Source organism: Trichoderma reesei (genome assembly GCF_000167675.1).
Source record: "Trichoderma reesei QM6a unplaced genomic scaffold TRIREscaffold_3, whole genome shotgun sequence".
Lineage (NCBI taxonomy): Eukaryota > Fungi > Ascomycota > Sordariomycetes > Hypocreales > Hypocreaceae > Trichoderma > Trichoderma reesei.
Genome location: NW_006711150.1, coordinates 1,177,488 through 1,195,190, shown reverse-complemented (window position 1 = coordinate 1,195,190; position 17,703 = coordinate 1,177,488). Strand labels below are relative to the sequence as shown.

General features: G+C 54.8%; 5 protein-coding genes across 5 annotated transcripts; 3 read left to right on the top strand and 2 right to left on the bottom strand.

Annotated features, from left to right (window-relative positions):
• Positions 1-3,587: 3,587 nt before the first annotated feature.
• TRIREDRAFT_104419 (uncharacterized protein) lies at positions 3,588-5,468 on the bottom strand (the record flags this gene model as incomplete). The annotated part of the gene is made up of 3 exons (XM_006962672.1): positions 3,588-4,208; positions 4,364-4,517; positions 5,134-5,468. 3 exons carry the CDS (start codon positions 5,466-5,468, stop codon positions 3,588-3,590), a joined length of 1,110 nt encoding a protein of 369 aa, XP_006962734.1.
• Positions 5,469-6,901: 1,433 nt separating this feature from the next.
• On the top strand, positions 6,902-8,241 carry TRIREDRAFT_104418 (uncharacterized protein; the record flags this gene model as incomplete). The annotated part of the gene is made up of 2 exons (XM_006962898.1): positions 6,902-8,122; positions 8,197-8,241. The coding sequence occupies 2 exons, from the start codon at positions 6,902-6,904 to the stop codon at positions 8,239-8,241; spliced, it is 1,266 nt and encodes a 421-aa protein (XP_006962960.1).
• A 308-nt stretch (positions 8,242-8,549) lies between these two features.
• Positions 8,550-10,410, top strand: TRIREDRAFT_21635 (asparagine synthase-like protein; the record flags this gene model as incomplete). Its single annotated transcript, XM_006962455.1, has 4 exons — positions 8,550-9,173; positions 9,262-9,681; positions 9,739-10,278; positions 10,339-10,410. 4 exons carry the CDS (start codon positions 8,550-8,552, stop codon positions 10,408-10,410), a joined length of 1,656 nt encoding a protein of 551 aa, XP_006962517.1.
• Positions 10,411-14,643: 4,233 nt separating this feature from the next.
• Positions 14,644-15,456, top strand: TRIREDRAFT_57008 (uncharacterized protein; the record flags this gene model as incomplete). The annotated part of the gene is made up of 1 exon (XM_006962897.1): positions 14,644-15,456. A coding segment is annotated over one exon (813 nt), but the record flags the coding sequence as incomplete, so codon positions are not given.
• Positions 15,457-15,746: 290 nt separating this feature from the next.
• On the bottom strand, positions 15,747-16,392 carry TRIREDRAFT_104415 (uncharacterized protein; the record flags this gene model as incomplete). The annotated part of the gene is made up of 3 exons (XM_006962671.1): positions 15,747-15,776; positions 15,873-15,893; positions 15,991-16,392. 3 exons carry the CDS (start codon positions 16,390-16,392, stop codon positions 15,747-15,749), a joined length of 453 nt encoding a protein of 150 aa, XP_006962733.1.
• Positions 16,393-17,703: the final 1,311 nt, after the last annotated feature.

Sequence of the window (17,703 nt, the reverse complement as noted above, 5' to 3'; positions counted from 1 at the left end):
GGCTGGAAATCAGCTTTCAACAGCCTGGCGATGTGCAGACCTTGGGAGGGTATAGGAGCGGCATCGAAGCGTAATTTATGTCGGATGGAAGCTTCATGTACCTAGGAGGGTATTGAAGGAGATGAGCTCAACTGCCGCCTTGAGCACACGAGTTAGAGGGGGGGGCAGGTTGGCCTCCCGCTGTCGCTTTGCCGCCTGCCTTCAGGTTAGCTGCATGAGAAATACATACGTGTCTCCAGTGAAACAGTCTGTTGGACAGTACTGATAAAGTACTGGACCGTCGGTGAAGCACGACGAATCTCGTGCCTCGATGGGACGGGTGATGACGAGGGTCCAGAGACTAACAATGCGTTGCTCCGATTTCGACGGCAGCCTCGTAGGCCGCCCAATGCGGGGAGGCGATGAGATGGGCCAGGGTGCTTCAATGTAACTCACACGAGTTATTAGAATAGGCCAGAAGAAGTCAGAAGAAGCGCCCGTCTTGCGGCCCTGAACGAGGCCAAAGAGCGTCCAACAAGATGAGGCCAATGCCGCTCCCCCAAACCACGTATCAGGAGGCAGGATGTGCACTCAGACGTGCTAGGATGAAACATTTCTAACCGCCAACTTACGCGTCACGGCTTTCAAAGTCCATGAAACTTCACAGTTGCCGCCATGTTCTTTAGTCCGAGGCTCAATGTTGCTTCCATATCGTTGAACCGGCTTGCCTACCTGTAGACTGAAGCGCTGTCATGTCAAACATGGGCCAAGACGTGGACAAAGCCAATGAATTCTTAGTAGTTGTCTATGCGCTCTCAATCCAAAAAGGAATCCCTTGACCGCCATCATGATAGCATCATACAAATACTACTAACATCATGCCTTACCATTTGCCTTGGCCAAAGGAAGTATCCTGCCAACAATTTCCCCCCCATCCACGTCGATTATGGCGTCTCTCAGGTCCCCCTTCTCCTCAACCTCTTCGTCATCGTCAAGGTACGCATCAAGGACAATCCTCTTGACCGTTTCCGCGCCCGTCTGGAGACTACGCGCTCCAAGCCTGCTGTGGTAGTGCTTCTTCGCCAGAACCGAGCATACGGTGCCATCCTTGCGAATCTGCAGCCGCATGTCCCCGATGAGCCTTTCGTGGCCCTTTGTAAGAGTTATAGGCTGGCGCAGATTGTGAGCCAATTCCAGCAGGCACTTGTGCGTGATGACGGCTTGTTCGCCATTGGAAAATGGCAGCAGGGGGATGAAGTCCGAGATTCGTCCCGTCACAGGAGCCTGTATATATCGTGCCAAAGTTAGCCATCCGTGATCCAAATGACGGAGTTTATGGTGAAGTATGAAACAAGGAAACACTTGCACCAAATTGTTGAAGGAATGCCTCTCGTAGCTGCTGGCTGAGCTGCCTGACAAGTCGAACCCTTTCATCCACGTCCTCACCGGCTATGGCGCCGTTGTGCTCGTAAAAGTCCAGAATGGTCTCGTCAAGCGCATTCGTAGCCATGATCCATATGGTGTTGGAGCAGTTGATCCTGTCACCGGTGCGTCTGTCTCGATACTCGCCTAGTTCATCACCATGTTAGCCCCTTAAAATCACCTATCAAGGAGCAGACTTGTCAATTTACCGTTGTCGAATGGGAGCAACAGCGTCTGGTGGATTTCCTTGGTCGTCTTCTCAAACTCATCTAGGAAGACTATACACTTTCTTCCCGCGTGCTGCACCAGAAAGTTGTTGACCGCTGAGCCCTTCTCGTACCCATGATAAGGCCGTCGTGGGCCAAACAGTTCCATCTCGTGAGTAAAGGTGGTGCAGTCGACCACTTCCAGGTCCAGAGTCAGCAAATGGCCAAGCTGTCGCGCCAGTTCCGTCTTGCCGTGGCCGCTGGGGCCGGCAAAGCACAAGACCAGTGGCTGCTTGGTAGGCATCATGAGATGCGTGAGCAGTCTTTGGGTGAGAAGCTCTGTGGCAACACCTTGGCCAACCAGGAAGTACGGAATGCCCAGTAGGCCTTGGCAGTTCTTGAGCCGGGCCACCTGGCGTCTCCTGGCCGATGGCCGCTTCAGCTTTGTAGACTTTTCGAGAAAGTACCTCTGGGTGAGATTGATGTTCTTGACGAGTCTATCCTTGGTCGCCTCTGAACACCAGGCAGCTTGCGCGGCCTCTGCAGGCTCTTCAACTGGCCTCTCACCTCTCTGATCTCTTCTCTTCTCCGCGTCCACGATATATGGAGCGAATAAGTCCAGGGGAATAGCATAAGGCGAAGCCCCTTTGCTGAGAAGGACGCTGACCATGTTTGTGGTGTCAAGCTGAAGTGTCTCCCCACACATGATTGCAAAAGCCAACAGTGGTACTTGTGACGTCTCATATACAGCGCTCGCACTCGCGCCAAAGTCAATCAACAGGCGCACCATGTTCTCGTCGTTGGTTTCAACGGCATAGAAGATGAGGGGGAACCCCATGACGTTAGCGCTGATGTCTTGCTTGAGGAGCGCCGTATCATAGTTGCTCAGATACTCCCGCATACGATGGACCGTGGTCCCATGCTGAATAGCTGAGGCAAGGCTGTCCGGGCTGAAGTCGTCTTCTGTGAAGATGGGCAAGACGGGAAGACGAGGCAGCTTGAAATCCCATTCGATGGAGCGGCTGCTCTCCTTGAAGTCCGGGAGAGATTCCTGAGCGTCACTCTCGGATACCGCTTCAAATGATATTGCACGAGACGTTGAAGGAGTCAATGGTGACCATATGCTCCTAGCTGGAGGATTACCCTGGCCAAGCTCGACCGAAAAAGGCGAGGGAGATGATGGAGATTCGTCCCGCAACTCCTGGGTATATAACTCGAAGACACGGTGATGTCTCTTGGCCTCTTCAACATCGTTGTGGCAGATCTGTGATCAAAAGTCAGTACGAGGCAACCATCGACGTTGGTGAGCCCTCTTATTCACCTTGAGTAATGTGACCGCTCTCTCGCGAGTACAGCCGCAGTCCTTCACCAGGGTTTGAACACAATCTTCATCCAACATATCGCGCTTGATGTCCATCCAGAAGACAGACTGAGTATCGGACATTGAGGTATGATGCTATTGATGATGATGACAACAAGGCCAGGGCAGAAAAGACATGAGAATAGATGGGCAAGCTTGCACGGCCTGTGGCTTGCTTTAAGCATTCAAACGACGCATGCGCATGACTTCTTGCATCTATCTAAGCGCTCGATTTCTGGCCTCCCGCAGCAAACAGTCTCTGCAGCCAGCCAACACTCTGCAGTCGCCTTCCTCCCTGCATGAGAATGAAGCATCGGGCTGCTTTGTTAGGCTGCCCTTTCTGTGTGAATGCTGTCAGCCTTGGGACATGCTGCGGGAGGCCTTCAATGCGGCCGGATATCAAGAGCCAATCACGACGGCACTTGGAGTTACATTGTCCTCTGCCAATGAGTGCTCGACTAACAAGGCTTCGATGGGCACCGATTTAGAAAACTGACGAGACATCGCGTTGGGTATTTGTCTACGCTCTGTCTGCAGTACCATAACTTGTACATCAAAAGAAACAGCCTCCTCATTCGCCCAATTCTTCATCTTCCTCTCCGGCCAACAGCTTGCCATCGCTACTCCTCTGGCGCGCGAGCCACCTCCAGAGACGAGAAAAGCCTGTTCCGTTCCTCAAGCGCCGTCTCGGCGGCCTGCAGTTGGGCCTCAAGGTCCTTGTTGACGGCCTGCAGATCCCTGAACCTCCTCGCCAGCTGCTCCTCGTTCTTGATGTGAAACGCCAGGAGCCGCCGCAACTCCTTCACCTGCTCGGCGTCCTCCACGCACTCCCTCTGCTGGAGTTGGCCCATCTCTCCCTTGAGTCGGGCAATCTCCGCGTCCTTCTGTTCTGCCTTTCGCTTTTCGTCTTCCAGGCCCTTTTGGGAGGCCAACAGGTCCTGCACCAGCCTGTCCATTGCGTGTAGGCCAGCGTTCTGGGTGTTTTCAGTTATGACAGCTTTGGTGGGCATGCCAGTAGTCTCGTCTTGCTCGAGCTCAAACTCCAGATCGCTGTTGGTCTTTGTGTAGGCGTTGAATGGCATAGCATAGCTCGCGACGAACTGAGATGACCATGTGCCTCGACTTCCATATTGCGGTGCTAACTTCATAGCCATGGTGGGCATGATGTTGGGTTTGGCATCCATGGTAGGCTGCATAGTAGAGTCTTGATGACGGCCGCTGGTTAAACTGGCAGTGACGGGCTTCTCAATAATAGTAGGAAGGGCTTGTTTTCGTGGTTCAAGTTGGAGAGCAGAGGAAGGAGAGAGAAGGAAGAGGACAAAGGCAAAGAAAGCCCTGTTGAGGGTTGCCCCCTTTATCAGTCCCGAGCTGTTACGTGTGCCTCCAACCACCGTACCTTATGAAAGTACTTGTGAGTGCATGTAGCCTCGACTCCACTCAACACTCGTTCTGCTGAGATGGTGGGTTGGCTGCATGACTTCAGCCTCCTCCAGTGCAGCTTGGCGAGCCTGGCAGGACTTGGCCTTTGTGTGCGGCCAATGGTGATAGGCCTGAGCTACATGTGCTACAGATCAAGATGTTTGTAAGAAGCTGGGATGGGAATAAAGGAAGAATGGGCACTGAAACTACCATAGAGCAGAATGTACATATAGTCAGTGGGAAACGCATGCGGCCAGAAGTGACACCTGGAGGATGATCTATAACTCATATACCGCAAAGAACTCCGGGTGCCTGCTGATCTGGGCTGACGATGGAGACAATGAAGCATGAACGAAATGAAGAGCCAGGTTTTTTTTTTCGTCTTCTTCTACCTTAGCCCTTGGCGAGCTTCAGACAGGGCAATGGAGCTTATCGTTTCTCAAGTTGAAGAGATTCGAGGGGAATCAGCTTGTATAAAGTGTCTATTCCAACATCTATAACAGCCAGCCCTGCGCCAATGCTACAAAAACCGCTTATCAACCCAAAGAAATAGCAAGAAAAGGGTATAACCATCGTGATCCAGACTCGTCATATCGCGTCTAGTAGTCGCAGCCAAGCGAGCGATCCTGAATCAGAATCTCAAGCGGAAGTCCAGTGTCGCCAATAATCTCAACCCTGCCACTATTCACACACAACCCTCGTTAGCTCTGCCTATACTCAAGCAATAACATAGGAGCATACACATACCCCTTGGAAGTCCCATCGCCGTTATCGCACTCGTCCATGATATTCTGAATCGCATTCGCCAAGTCTGTCTGCCCAATCCTCGTGCTCTCAAACGTATACGCATTCTCCAGACACGCAATCGCGCTGCCCACGCTGAAGGAGGCCGTGTGCGCCGGGTCGATGGTGAAGGGGAAGTCGAGCGGGGGGTCGAACTGGTTGCCGTGGATGTCGTTTTGCAGGTTCCGCCCGTCGGAGAGGGAGAAGCTCGGGATGGGCTCGACCTTGGGGTGGCATTCGGCGGCGAGGCCGAGCGTGAGGAGGGAGAAGAAGGTGGCTGCGAAGAGGGAGGACTGCATTTTGGAGATGGAGATTCGTGTGAATCTACAGAGATGGGTAGATAGGCTGAAGGGTGAGATGTCGAGAGTGAGGAGGGTGGTTTGGTGAGGGTATCACGAGTTGGTGCTTAATGGGTGTACGACGCAAAGAGACCCAAGATCTTGAGCCAAGCAGGAACCGCGGTCTTCTTATATGCATTCCAACAAATCCATCTCCACGACATCAGATATCAGCATAGTACTGATCCGTTTCTAGTCTCGCCGGATTCTGCACGTTAGCACCATCGCCGCCAGGCACAACAACACCAAACAATGAAGCCCGTTGGGTCAACATCGTGGGCTGGCTATTCTTAGGCCTGGTTTATCCAATTCAACGCCCAAAAATAGGACGGAATGCTCCAGCGCCGCACGTTGGCTGGAGCCAGACCATGCCGTTTGCGAGTCGACAGCACTGCCATGATGCGTCTGCAACGGGTTTAACAGGGCATTAGTCAAAGGCCGTCAGAAATAGCCATGGCAGCTAGTAGTAGTAGAAGCTTCAACCAACAGACGCACAACCCTGTTAGCAGTGCTCAACTCGGCTTAGATGAGGGTTGCTCTAGGCTCGACTCGATGTCGCTGCAGCGGCTGACGTGAGATCTTGGAGCTTTTGTCTCTGCTAAGGATCGATGGAAGCCTTTCTATAGGTAGTGGTAAGCTAGCATAAGCTTGTAAGCTTAATAGCCTCGAGCCTGGGAACTACTCCATGATTCGACTTGTCGACTGCTCGCCTTCAATATGGGGGACCTGGTCAGGTTGTCAACGCAGACCACACCAGTATCACTGCTCATCAGATACAATTGCAGACTTCGCTCGTCCATCGGCTTACCAAGTATTGCCCAGGTATCCCTGTCATCTCGATAGCCTACCGCCTCCGCCTGAAGCCACACCCGTCACAAGGCGGGTACAAGAAGCCATCGACGACCCTCTCGTGGGCGTAGCTGTAATAGTCGTTGCTGACGGAGTACTCGTACAAGAGGCCGGATACTCTGATATCGCCATAGCCAGTCGAAACCAGCGTTGATCCCGTTGCAAAGACAAAGTCAAATCCACATATTAAGCTTCAATACTTCAGTATGTGCGTTCTAAAATCCGAGAGGTGTTCGCTCTGCAATGAACGGAGATTATATCACAACGTAGCAACGGGGACAGCCGATGAACCCGCCGGGCTGGCAGACATCTATCCGAGCACCAAGACTTGAGTATAAGTATCGCAGAGAATGAGGCGCGATGGATCAAGGCCAATGAGATTACGGTGCCGTCACATCTCTGGTCTTATGATTACTCTGCGGGAAAAGACCTTGGCCGGCCTTCCCAACCGTATCCAAGATCTCAGACGCCGCTTCGTCCTTTTCTTTTTCTTTTTCTTTTCCGAGACCACTGACAACAGGTCCTTCAACTAAAGATTCACTGCCATGAAAATCGTCATCATTGGCGCTGGTCTAGGCGGCCTCACTGCTGCCTTTGCCCTTGCAACAGCCGGCCATGACGTCCAAGTCCTCGAGCGTAGCCCGACTCTAAATCCCACGGGAGGCGGCATCAGCATCAGGCCAGGCGCAAGCAAAGTCCTCCAAAGCTGGGGTCTCAAGAAGCTCCTCGAGCGAATCTGCGACCGATCTTCGTCCGTCACCTACCGCGAGCTAAAGACCGGCGAGATCCGGAGGACCATTGTCGACTCTCCTGAGCATGCCGACTGGGGAACCACGAGAAGGGCCATGATCAAGCTACTCCATCGCCTGGCAACCCAAGCCGGAGCGCGAATTCGATTTAGCGCAAACGTGGCGCGCGTTTCCGACGACGCAGCACAGGCGACGGTGACGCTCGAGAACGGAGAAGATGTTGTAGCCGACGTGGTCCTGGCGGCAGATGGCATCAAGTCCCAGACTCGGCGGGCCGTGCTGTCAGACGTGGGCTCTCCCGAGCAATGGGATCCCAACGTCGACAACACAACGTTCTACAGCTTCGACATGGCCGTGTCCAAGCTGACCGACGACCCGAGCTCGATGAAGCTGACGGAAGACACAAACATCACGGCCTGGAAGGGCGACGGCGGCTTCGTGATAACACGATACAGCTCCCGCTTCAAGCGCGTCGGGCTGCTGTTTGCCATCGAGGGCGAGACGGACCAGAAGGGCCTGTGGGACGAGAACGGCGACATCGAGTACGTGCGGCGCTTCTTCGCGGGCTCGTGCAGCGACATGGTCAAGGCTCTCGGCATAGCAAAGACGTGCGACCGCTGGCGAATCGCCGAGGTGCCCAACCTTCCACGCTGGTCCAGCCCGGCCGGCAGGATCGTGCTGCTGGGCGATGCCGCTCACGCCATGCACCCGAACGCGGCGCAGGGCTACTCGACCATCATCGAGGACATTGGCGTGCTGCAGTTCCTCTTCGCCAGCCTTCCAGGGGCGACGGTTCCGCAGATTGTGAGCGTCTGGCAGGCCGTCTGCAAGCCCAGGGCGGAGCGAATCAAGGAGTTTTCGCGCTGGAACACGAAGCATCTGTCGGGGAAGACGAGGGCCGCCATTGGCGTCCCGCACGCCTACAGCCTGCTGGAGAGTGTTGTGCCGGACATGAATGCGGATTTCAGCAGTCTGGAGTTTTGGAAGTGGAATGTCGATTACGACGCCGTTGACGAGGTATGTCTGAATGTGCCATCTGTTCCATCTGTTTCCATCATCTGGTCATCGCATATCTGACTCTGTGGGCTCAGGCACGCAAATACCTTGGAAGAAAAGCGACTCCTTCTAGGCTGTAGATGTAATGGTAGTGTACACACAACTGTATGTCTCTGGGTGCCGTATAGTACCTTAGGTAGCTGTAGCATGCAAAGCGTCTGTCAATAATTGATCATTCAAGACAAACAACTGTTGAAGCAAATGAAGGACCAAGTGAAGGCTCAAGTCAAGTACTAAGGTACCAGATACCTGTAGCATCAAGGTGTGGCTGTGTCGTGGCGCATGCCCCAACCCATCCCTTTAGCGCCTCTGATATCGAGAATATCCCAAACTTGCTCGCCTTTGACCCTTTGCCAACGCCAACCAACCGCCTCACGCGCGCCCGACAATGTGCGGCATCCATGGCGCCGTAACAGCAAATGGCCGCCCTCACAGACTGTCTCCAGTGCTTGAGCGACGGCTTCGGAACCGCGGGCCGGACCATCTCGGAACGGTAGAGGCGCAGCTCTCCCCAGCCGAGGGCTCTCTCTGCGTGACCCTGACCTCGACGGTTCTGTCTCTGCGCGGCGACCATCTGGCGAAGCAGCCGCTGGTGGACGCGGAATCCGGATTCGTGCTCTGCTGGAACGGCGAGGCTTGGAAGCTCCGCGGGAACCCCGTTGAAGGGAACGATGGCGAGGCTGTCTTGTCTCTGCTGACTGCGGCAGCGAGTCGCGATCAGGGCAGCGAGGATAGTGTCCTTGATGCTCTGCGGTCCATCGACGGTCCTTTTGCGTTCATCTTCCTTGACAGGAGAGCAAAGCGGCTGTACTATGGACGGGATCGCCTCGGGCGACGGTCATTGCTCCTGAAAAGGGGAGACGAGTTCCTGCTCTCCAGCATCGCAGAAGCCCCAGCCGAGGGATGGGCCGAGGTCGAAGCTGATGGCTGCTACACCGTTCAGCTGGATGCAACAGACTCGCCTGCGGAGCTGGTGCCGGTACGCCATGACTGGGACGAGAACAAAGACCTGGTAAGTTTGCTTTGAGGCGCTCTCAGAGGCTACTGGCAAGTAAAGACATGCCAACCGACATCCGTGCTACTCATCTTATCACCATTAGGTCTCAAGTATTGGCATCTTCAACGCCTCTGTACCTGCCTCTACGGTCACGACAGCTCCCTTGACCAGCCAGTCGCCCTCAGTAGAGCAGCTGCGGCACCATCTGACGGCGTCCCTCCAGCTCAGGGTCCTCAATGTTCCGAGACCTCCCATGGCGGAGATGTCAGACGCCCGCGTTGCAGTCTTATTCTCAGGAGGCCTGGATTGCACTGTTCTCGCCAGGATGGCCAGTGACATGATTCCTCCAGAGCAGGCCATTGATTTGATCAATGTGGCCTTTGAGAATCCCCGAATTGCTGCGCAGAACGCAGGGCTGTCCACTGATGAGCTGTACGAGCTGTGTCCTGACAGGATGACTGGGAGAAAGTCATTTGCGGAGCTGTCAACCGTCTGTCCAGATAGACGGTGGCGCTTTGTTACTGTAAGCACTCCGCCACACGAAGCGATTACGAAGCTCGTATTAATACAACATGCCCAGGTCAACGTTCCCTATGATGAGACATGCGCTCATCGAGCAGAGTTGATAGACCTCATTTACCCTCACAACACGGAAATGGACCTCTCCATCGCTTGTGCCTTGTACTTTGCGGCAAGAGGTCAAGGGATGGGACAGTTGGCCCCAGGGTTGGAGGCAGCTGAACCGTATAGCACAACAGCTCGCGTATTGCTGTCAGGGCTCGGCGCGGACGAGTTGTTTGGCGGCTATGTCCGGCACGCCACCGCTTTTACGCGCAGCGGTTATCCGGGACTCATAGATGAGCTGAAACTGGACGTTGGCCGGCTAGGCAAGAGAAACCTGGGACGAGACGACAGAGTCATGGCTCACTGGAGCAGAGAGGTGAGGTTTCCATATCTTGACGAGAGTCTGGTCAAGTGGGCAGTCGAGCTGCCAGCGTGGGAGAAGTGTGATTTCGACAACCAGGGAAATGGGTGTGATTTGGAGCCTGAGAAGAGGGTGCTGCGTCTGTTGGCGGAGAGTCTGGGCATGCGCTCAGTGGCGACGGAGAAGAAGCGAGCGGTAAGTGACGGGCTCAACGAGCATCCCGGGCCCTTGACTAGAACTAATCTTTTCCCCCAGATTCAATTTGGAGCGCGGACTGCCAAGATGGAAAGCGGCAAGGTCAAGGGCACCACCCTTCTTCTTCCCTGAGGATGTTAGATCTGCGCTTCCATCCATCAAGACGGGGGAGAGAGTGTTGATGAAGCAGGAGAGGGCGGTCTCGGTGGTGATGACGAAAACAGATACTTCCGAGCTATCACGGCGACGAGCGGCGTCAAGTGGAACGACTGTGCGTTTGCTGCTTGCAGCTAACCCTTTGGTTCCCGGATGTCTGTCTTGTCATTAATATCAAGGAGCCGGTAGCAGTGACGTTGTTAAAGGCAAGTCTGAGCCGAGATGCGTTGACCCTTCTGTGTGGGCATGGGGATGGACGAGTTGGATCTACCCTAGAACCTCTGGCTTAGGAAGTGATAATCTAAATAAGATAACTCAGGCGTCTGATCACAAGTAGAACCGTGACTATAATGACACGTATTAATGTATGCTTATCAACTACTTGTCAAGTTCTGAAGTCAACGGCGAAAATGTTAATAACGATAGTCCTGTTGTTTACTGTTGCACCCAACTCATCTACAGTTCACACAAGCCTACACATGCTTTAGCCAGACATTGCCTCCTCATCGACATTTCCCTCATCCTATTACCACTTCCTGCCAAGCAGAAAGTGGTTTCTCCCGCTCTTTGGACCCCCGCCCCCTATCAATCGGGTTATGCGGGAATCTCGAGCGACTTCGGTTCGGTGAAGGCGGCATCTGACCGGGGTAGTCAAGGAAGCAAAGAGAAAAAGGGGACAAGGATGGCATGGACGCTGCGGAAGCGAAGGGGGAAAAGTGTCGATCAAAATCTTGGTTAGCGATGGGCCATATTATTATTTCCTTCATTAGTACTACCATTCATTATGAAAAACAGCGCTCTGCGTGCATCGACAGACAATCATCTTTGACGGGTTTGGCAATGATGATGATGTTTGGGGAATAATTTTGGATTTGTGGAGTTTTGAGGTGCATGCATGCATGCATGCATGTTGTGGGAGATGGACATGGAGGTTGTGCTACTGCTGACGCTGTGCACGTCATTCTTTGGTTTTTGAAAAATGGCTCTGGAAATGGTATAGAAGAGGTTTGATCTGCGATTCGGATCGTCGGCTGAGATTGCTTTCATCTGGTCGTGTATCACCATGGAGGATCTTTGGAGTCTTTGTGTGGAGAGGGCGGCTCATCTCTTTTTCTGGGTGATTTTGTCGTCTTTGGGTGCCTTGACAACAGCTCTCATTTAATTACCAATTGACTGCCAATTATTCATACGGAGGCAATAATAGCAGGTTCAACTCTGTTATACGAAGAGTACATGGAACGCGCGTCGTATTGTGCAGATGCCGACAACCTACATAGATTATACATAATACAACATTAATGACATTCGAAGCGAAACATGGAAGCCTGCTTGGAAACGGCTCTTAGCCGTTGAAGAAAACGCTTTTTACTACTACTAGCTCCGGGGACTCCATATCGACATGGGTGTCTAGGTGTTATTTTCCGAGCCCCTGCCCGTGGTCTAGACAGGGGGCAACACGGCAGATGGTAATACCCTTGTTTGGTGGGTAACACGACGGGAGAGGGAGGGCTTAGGTTGTCGTCCTCTGCCTTCGTTGCCCTTGTCTCCTGTGTTGCTGTTTTACGCCTGTTGACGATTCTTTGTGGTGTAGACTTGGCTGAAGATTTCCGGTGTTTCATTTGCCAGTTCCCCCCTATATCACGAACCTGTGTGGCCCCTCGAGTCAAAGCACGGGTTCGTTAACGCGTACCTCTCTGCCGTCTTTCAGGATCGAACCACGTCACAGTCCTCTGAATGAAGCAGATTGTTCATTAACCAAGAACGACATGGATGTACCGAATACCCGGTGCGCCTGCAGCGTTCTAGAACAAAGTGTTAATACAGATGCCAAGGGAACGTCATGCTAAGTCTTATCACATCTCAGTGTTGAACGAGATTGCTTCCTCAACGGCACAAGAACCTTGGTGGATACGGCGAGAGGGGGAAAACGAGGGAGGGGGGAGGGGAGGCTTCACCGAGAGTCGAGCAGTTCCACCTTCACAACTCAATCGACATGCCATTGTCTTTTACTTATGATGTTACTTATGATGACAGAGGCAGTAAGAAGCTCAACTGCCATCGTCTTCATCATAACAGAGAATGTAGAGCCACAACAGTCCAGTCAACCCTGCTCATACATGGAATGATAGTCCGCATCACCATGATTCGTCGTGCACGATATCCCATACCAAGAGTCATGTCCATCCAGCCAACGGCATAGACGAAATGACGACCATCCCATGCATCCATATACCGCAAACCCTGTCCCAAACCACAAACTCAGCCGCAACCCCCAATCTGCGCCCCGGAAAACACATGGCCAACGCCACCATTATATGAGTTCACGTATAGCGGTCTACGTAGTCCCCTGTAGCCGGTGTTCCGTCGTCGAATCTCTCGTACTCTCTCGCCCAGTAACAGCACGTCTTCCCCCCAGTATACGACACCGACGAAAGCGAAAAGTCTCCAAGCGAAAGAAGCAAATCCCACTCCCTGCTAGCCCATCCGCACCCATCGCCTCCGCCCCAGCAAATAAGGGGGCAACCAAGCAAGGCTACACACACACACACACACACACACACACACACAGACACACCCTGCCACAGCTCAAAGCAAAAGGATACGAAAGGGAGTAAGAGATTGTGAACTTCACCTGTATATATAAACAACCGTTGATCTTCTCCCATTCCCGTTCCCTTCTTTCTCACCACCACCCACATTCCTTTTCTTCCCCCCCTCTTCCTCCTCCCCCTCCCCAGGGAAAGATTTATTCTTTTTCTGGCCCTCCAGTCACTCTTTCAGACAAAACACTCTCTATCAACCAACTCAAGTCACTCATTTTCCAAACTTGACAACAAACCGTCGCCGTCCACGATGCGTTTCCTCACCGCCGTCGCCACTCTGGCCACGGTCGCCATGGCCGCGGCCCCGGCCGCGGATACCTGCACCTCTCACCCGACCAGCACCGGCTCCGGCAACTCTGGCACCATCCCCAGCTCCGGCGCTGTCCCCAACGGCGGCGCCCCCGCTTACGCCGTCCCCAGCGCCGTTTCCAGCGCCGGTGCTGCCGTCCCCAGCTCCAGCGGCGTCCCCAGCGTCGTCCCGAGCGGTGCCCCTGGCTCCGGTGCCGTCCCCAGCGGTGCTCCCAACGGCGCCCCTGCCTATGCCCTCCCCAGCGGCACCCCCGGCTCTGGCTCCGGTGCTGCCATTCCCAGCTCCGCTGCCGTGCACAGCGCCATTCCCAGCGGTGCTCCTCACGGTGCTCACGGTGCTCCTCACGGTGCTCATCACGGTGCTCCTAATGGTGCCCCTGCCTACGCCCTTCCCAGCGGCACTCCCGGCTCTGGCTCCGGCGCTGCCATTCCCAGCTCCGCTGCCGTGCACAGCGCCATCCCCAGCGGTGCCCCTGGCTCCGGTGCCGTCCCCAGCGGTGCTCCTAACGGCGCTCCCAACGGTGCTCCGGCCTACGCCCTGCCCAGCGGCGCTCCTGGCTCTGGCTCCGGCGCTGCTGTTCCCAGCTCCGCTGCTGTGAACAGCGCTGCTCCCAGCGTCGTCCCCAGCGGCGTTCCCAGCGGTGCCCCTGGATCCGGTGCCGTCCCCAGCGGTGCTCCTAACGGCGCTCCCGCCTACGCTCTCCCCAGCGGCACTCCTGGCTCTGGCTCTGGCGCTGCCGTCCCCAGCGGTGTCCCCAGCGGCGTTCCCAGCTCTGGTGCTGTCCCCAGCGGTGCCCCTGGCTCTGGTGCCGTCCCCAGCGGCGTCCCCAGCTCTGGTGCTGTTCCCAGCGGCGCTCCTCACGGCGCCCCCAGCTACGCCGTCCCTAGCGGCGCTCCCGGCTCTGGCTCCGGCTCCGGCGCTGCCGTCCCCAGCGGCGTTCCCAGCTCTGGTGCTGTCCCCAGCGGCGTTCCCAGCTCTGGTGCTGTCCCCAGCGGCGTTCCCAGCTCCGGTGCCGTCCCCAGCGGTGTCCACAGCGGTGCTCCTGGCTACGCCGTCCCCAGCGGTGTCGCCGGCTCTGACCCCAGCACCGGCTCCGGCTCCCTCCCCGCCTCCAACCACGGCTCCCAGCCCAACCAGCCCGCCTCCAGCGGCAAGCCCGGCCACACCAACACCCACACTGGACCCGGTAACGGCTCTGGCTCCCACTCTGGCTCTGGCTCTGGCTCTGGCCTGGACGTTGACGTAAACGTCCAGCTCGGCTCCAAGATCATCGCCGAGGCCTCCGTCGACATCAACGCCGCCCTCGACCTCGCCCACGGCTTCAAGTGCCCGGCCCCCATGTCCTACAGCCCCTGGACCAAGGCCTGCGCCTGCCCGCCCGGCCAGAGCTTCGACACCACCAAGAAGACGTGCGCCGGCGACGCCCTCTCCGGCGCCTGGCCCCTGCCCAAGTGCGACGCCTCGGGCGCAAAGGTCGAGCTCGCCGCCTTCTGCGCCGTCTCCCCGACCAAGTTCACAAAGTACGACGCCACCCACGCCTGGTGCCAGGTCTCCCTCGAGACCTTCACCTTCTGCGCCGAGGTCGAGATCGAGGCTGAGATTTCCGCCCTGGGCCTTGGCATCGACCTCGACGTCGAGCTCGACCTCGCCCTCACCTCCTCCATCAGCACCGACCTCCGCAGCACCTCCGCCGGCCTCGCCTCCCTCTTCGTTGGAACCCTCGCCGAGGCCTTTGTCATCTTCAACACCAAGGTCTTTGGTTTCGATGTCCTCGCCGTCGACGTCGAGGCTTCTCTGGCCGCTGGCGTCTTCTCTCACATCCAGGCTGCCGCCTGCCTGCTCGGCCTCGGCAAGTGCCAGTTCGACTGCGTCTCCTTCAGCACCAAGGGCTGCCACAACTTCATCGACGTCGGCCTCGATGTCGACGTCGATGTCGCTGGTGTTATTGGTGCCCACCTTGCTGCCTTTGTCGGCGTCACCATCCTGCCTGATGTCATCCTCAGCGTCACCGCTGCCAACGTTGTCACCCACCTTGTTGTCAAGGACCTGCTGTGCGCCAGCCTTAGCCTCAACAAGCCTCTCCTTTCTCAGTACAAGTACACTTGCTAAATGGCTTGCATTGAGAACTGTGGTTAAGGGGTTGAGAGTTGGGGATCGTGGGCCGAAGAAATTAAGTTGGAGGAGTTGCGAGCTGTGACTTGATAGTGTCGTGAGAAGTTGAGGGTTGGAGGAGTCGGGAGTCGGAGAGACTGTGAGTTGAAGGGGTTGGATCTCGGTTCCGTTCAGAAGTTTGCGTTTTGCGAGAGAGAGATGGGTGAAGGAAGCGGAGGATGATGGGTTTTTGTTTGCATGAAAGAGCGCGGTGTTGGATCTTGGAGCGAAAAAGAATGGGATCAATGTCAAGACGGAGCTGATGAGTGAAGCAATCCCTATTCTAGATATTAGAAGCATTTGATAATTTAATGTGTAGTTAGTTTGGATCATTGAATCAACGGGCTAGATTACCCTTGCCTCTGCTATCTTACATTGAGAACCGTAATATATGTCTGAATGGCTGATTGAGGTATGTTATCTGATGCTGTAAAAATGATCCCACGAAAGCACCCGATATGCCACAAGAAACTCCCGTTGTCAAACACTTACAGGAATAGAAATCTGCTTGCCAAACTTGTCCACCCCAAAATGACTAAACGCCTCTTCATCATTCTCATCCAACAAAAACGCTCGGTCTTCATCCTCTGGACAAAGCTTAGCATAGAGGCCCTCACCAGCCTTGGGCCACAATGGCGGAAGAGCATCCTGATAATCCGTTGACGGCGATTCTTCCTCCACGGGAACAGGCGCCGGCTTGATCGTCTTTTTCAAGACCTTGTGTTTGTGCTTGATCCTGGATTCTAGCACGGTGTGCCCATGCCGCAGTCGCGTGGTAGATTTGGATTGATGCGAATGCTTCGACCTGACTGAAATGGCGCTCATGGCTTTGGTGTTCCAGCTTGGAGAGTCGAAAATGGGCAGCTCGGGATGCTTCTTTGCGACAGAGACCATGATGTCGACCAGCAACTGCGGCTTGAGCTGGTCGCAGAATGACAAAACATTCAAGAGATCTGTTTTCTTTTTCCCATAGAAGTACTCCGTCAACTGCAGTCTTCGAGTTAGTCCCTCGGAATTCGGTTCTTCAGAGATGTCTGCATCGACTTACTGCTGCGTCCGATGCTTGACCGGCCCAGAATCCAACCAGTTCTGGTTTGGCCGGAACGACGCCCTCTGGCAAAGCCGCCAGATTCTTTGCTCGTCTTCTCTCTGTTTCGCTTTGATGGCGGCCCGTACGCAGTATCGTATCTTTGTCGCTCATCCTCAAGCATGAGGGACATGTAAATCTCGAGATTTGTCGTGGATCCTCCTCTTTATTTGTCAATGACACACACCCTTGGTGCCATGACTTGGAACAGCTGCTGCATGTAACGAGTGTGTTCTGTAGTCCCAATGGGCCCTCACCACATTTGGAGCACCTTGAATCGCTGTCTGACAGCGCACCGCTCGGGGTCTCTGTAGCCGATGGCATCACCGCAGGCGTGGGAGCCGGTATGGGAAGGGCTATTGTGTTTTGACTGAAGTCATCTTTTTCATCTCCCTCATCGCCCTCTTCTCGCTTCCTCTTTACTCCAATGAGCCGAGAGCCCGCCGCGATTATGTCGGCCACGCTGGCGAAGGCTTTGTGAGCCGACGATAGAGGCATTGGCAGCGTATCGTGTACGCTGAAGCCATGCTGTTCCGTCAAACCGTCCTTTCCTCCATCTTCTGCCTGCGTAGCCGCCACTGATCCAGTCGACAAATTTGATTCCGCCGGCTGCTGCTCATCTCTCATACGACTGAGGATCCATGCTGCTGATGAAAACTGAGGTGTATATGAAGGCCGTAGTGCCGAACCTGGAGCCGGGCCATTCTCCGTGATAAGATCGGCAATTGGATGAGATTCACCGACAACAGCTGCTGGGGAGTCTCGCATAGTGACATCCTCATCTCTCGACCCGTTCAAGAGGACTGGCGATGGCGTTTCCATTGTGCAGTCCGGTTTGAGTGTGACCCGCGTGGTGTGATTGAGAGGCTTATGGCGTGTGAACCGAAGAGGCCCGTTTTCAACACATGGCACTTACACACAAAGGAAGCGAGAACTGCGCACCCGCATGTATCTCGACCTATGAATTAAAGATTAGGTGGAAAAGAAAGAAGAAAAAGAGAAAAGATTTGAGAAACTCCCCCAATGGCCTAAAACATGATTTCGCGATGGTCTTACGATTGTCGGGAAGGAGCCACTTTCGGAAAGCGTGAGGCAGGAAAAGACAGAAGGAGGATCAT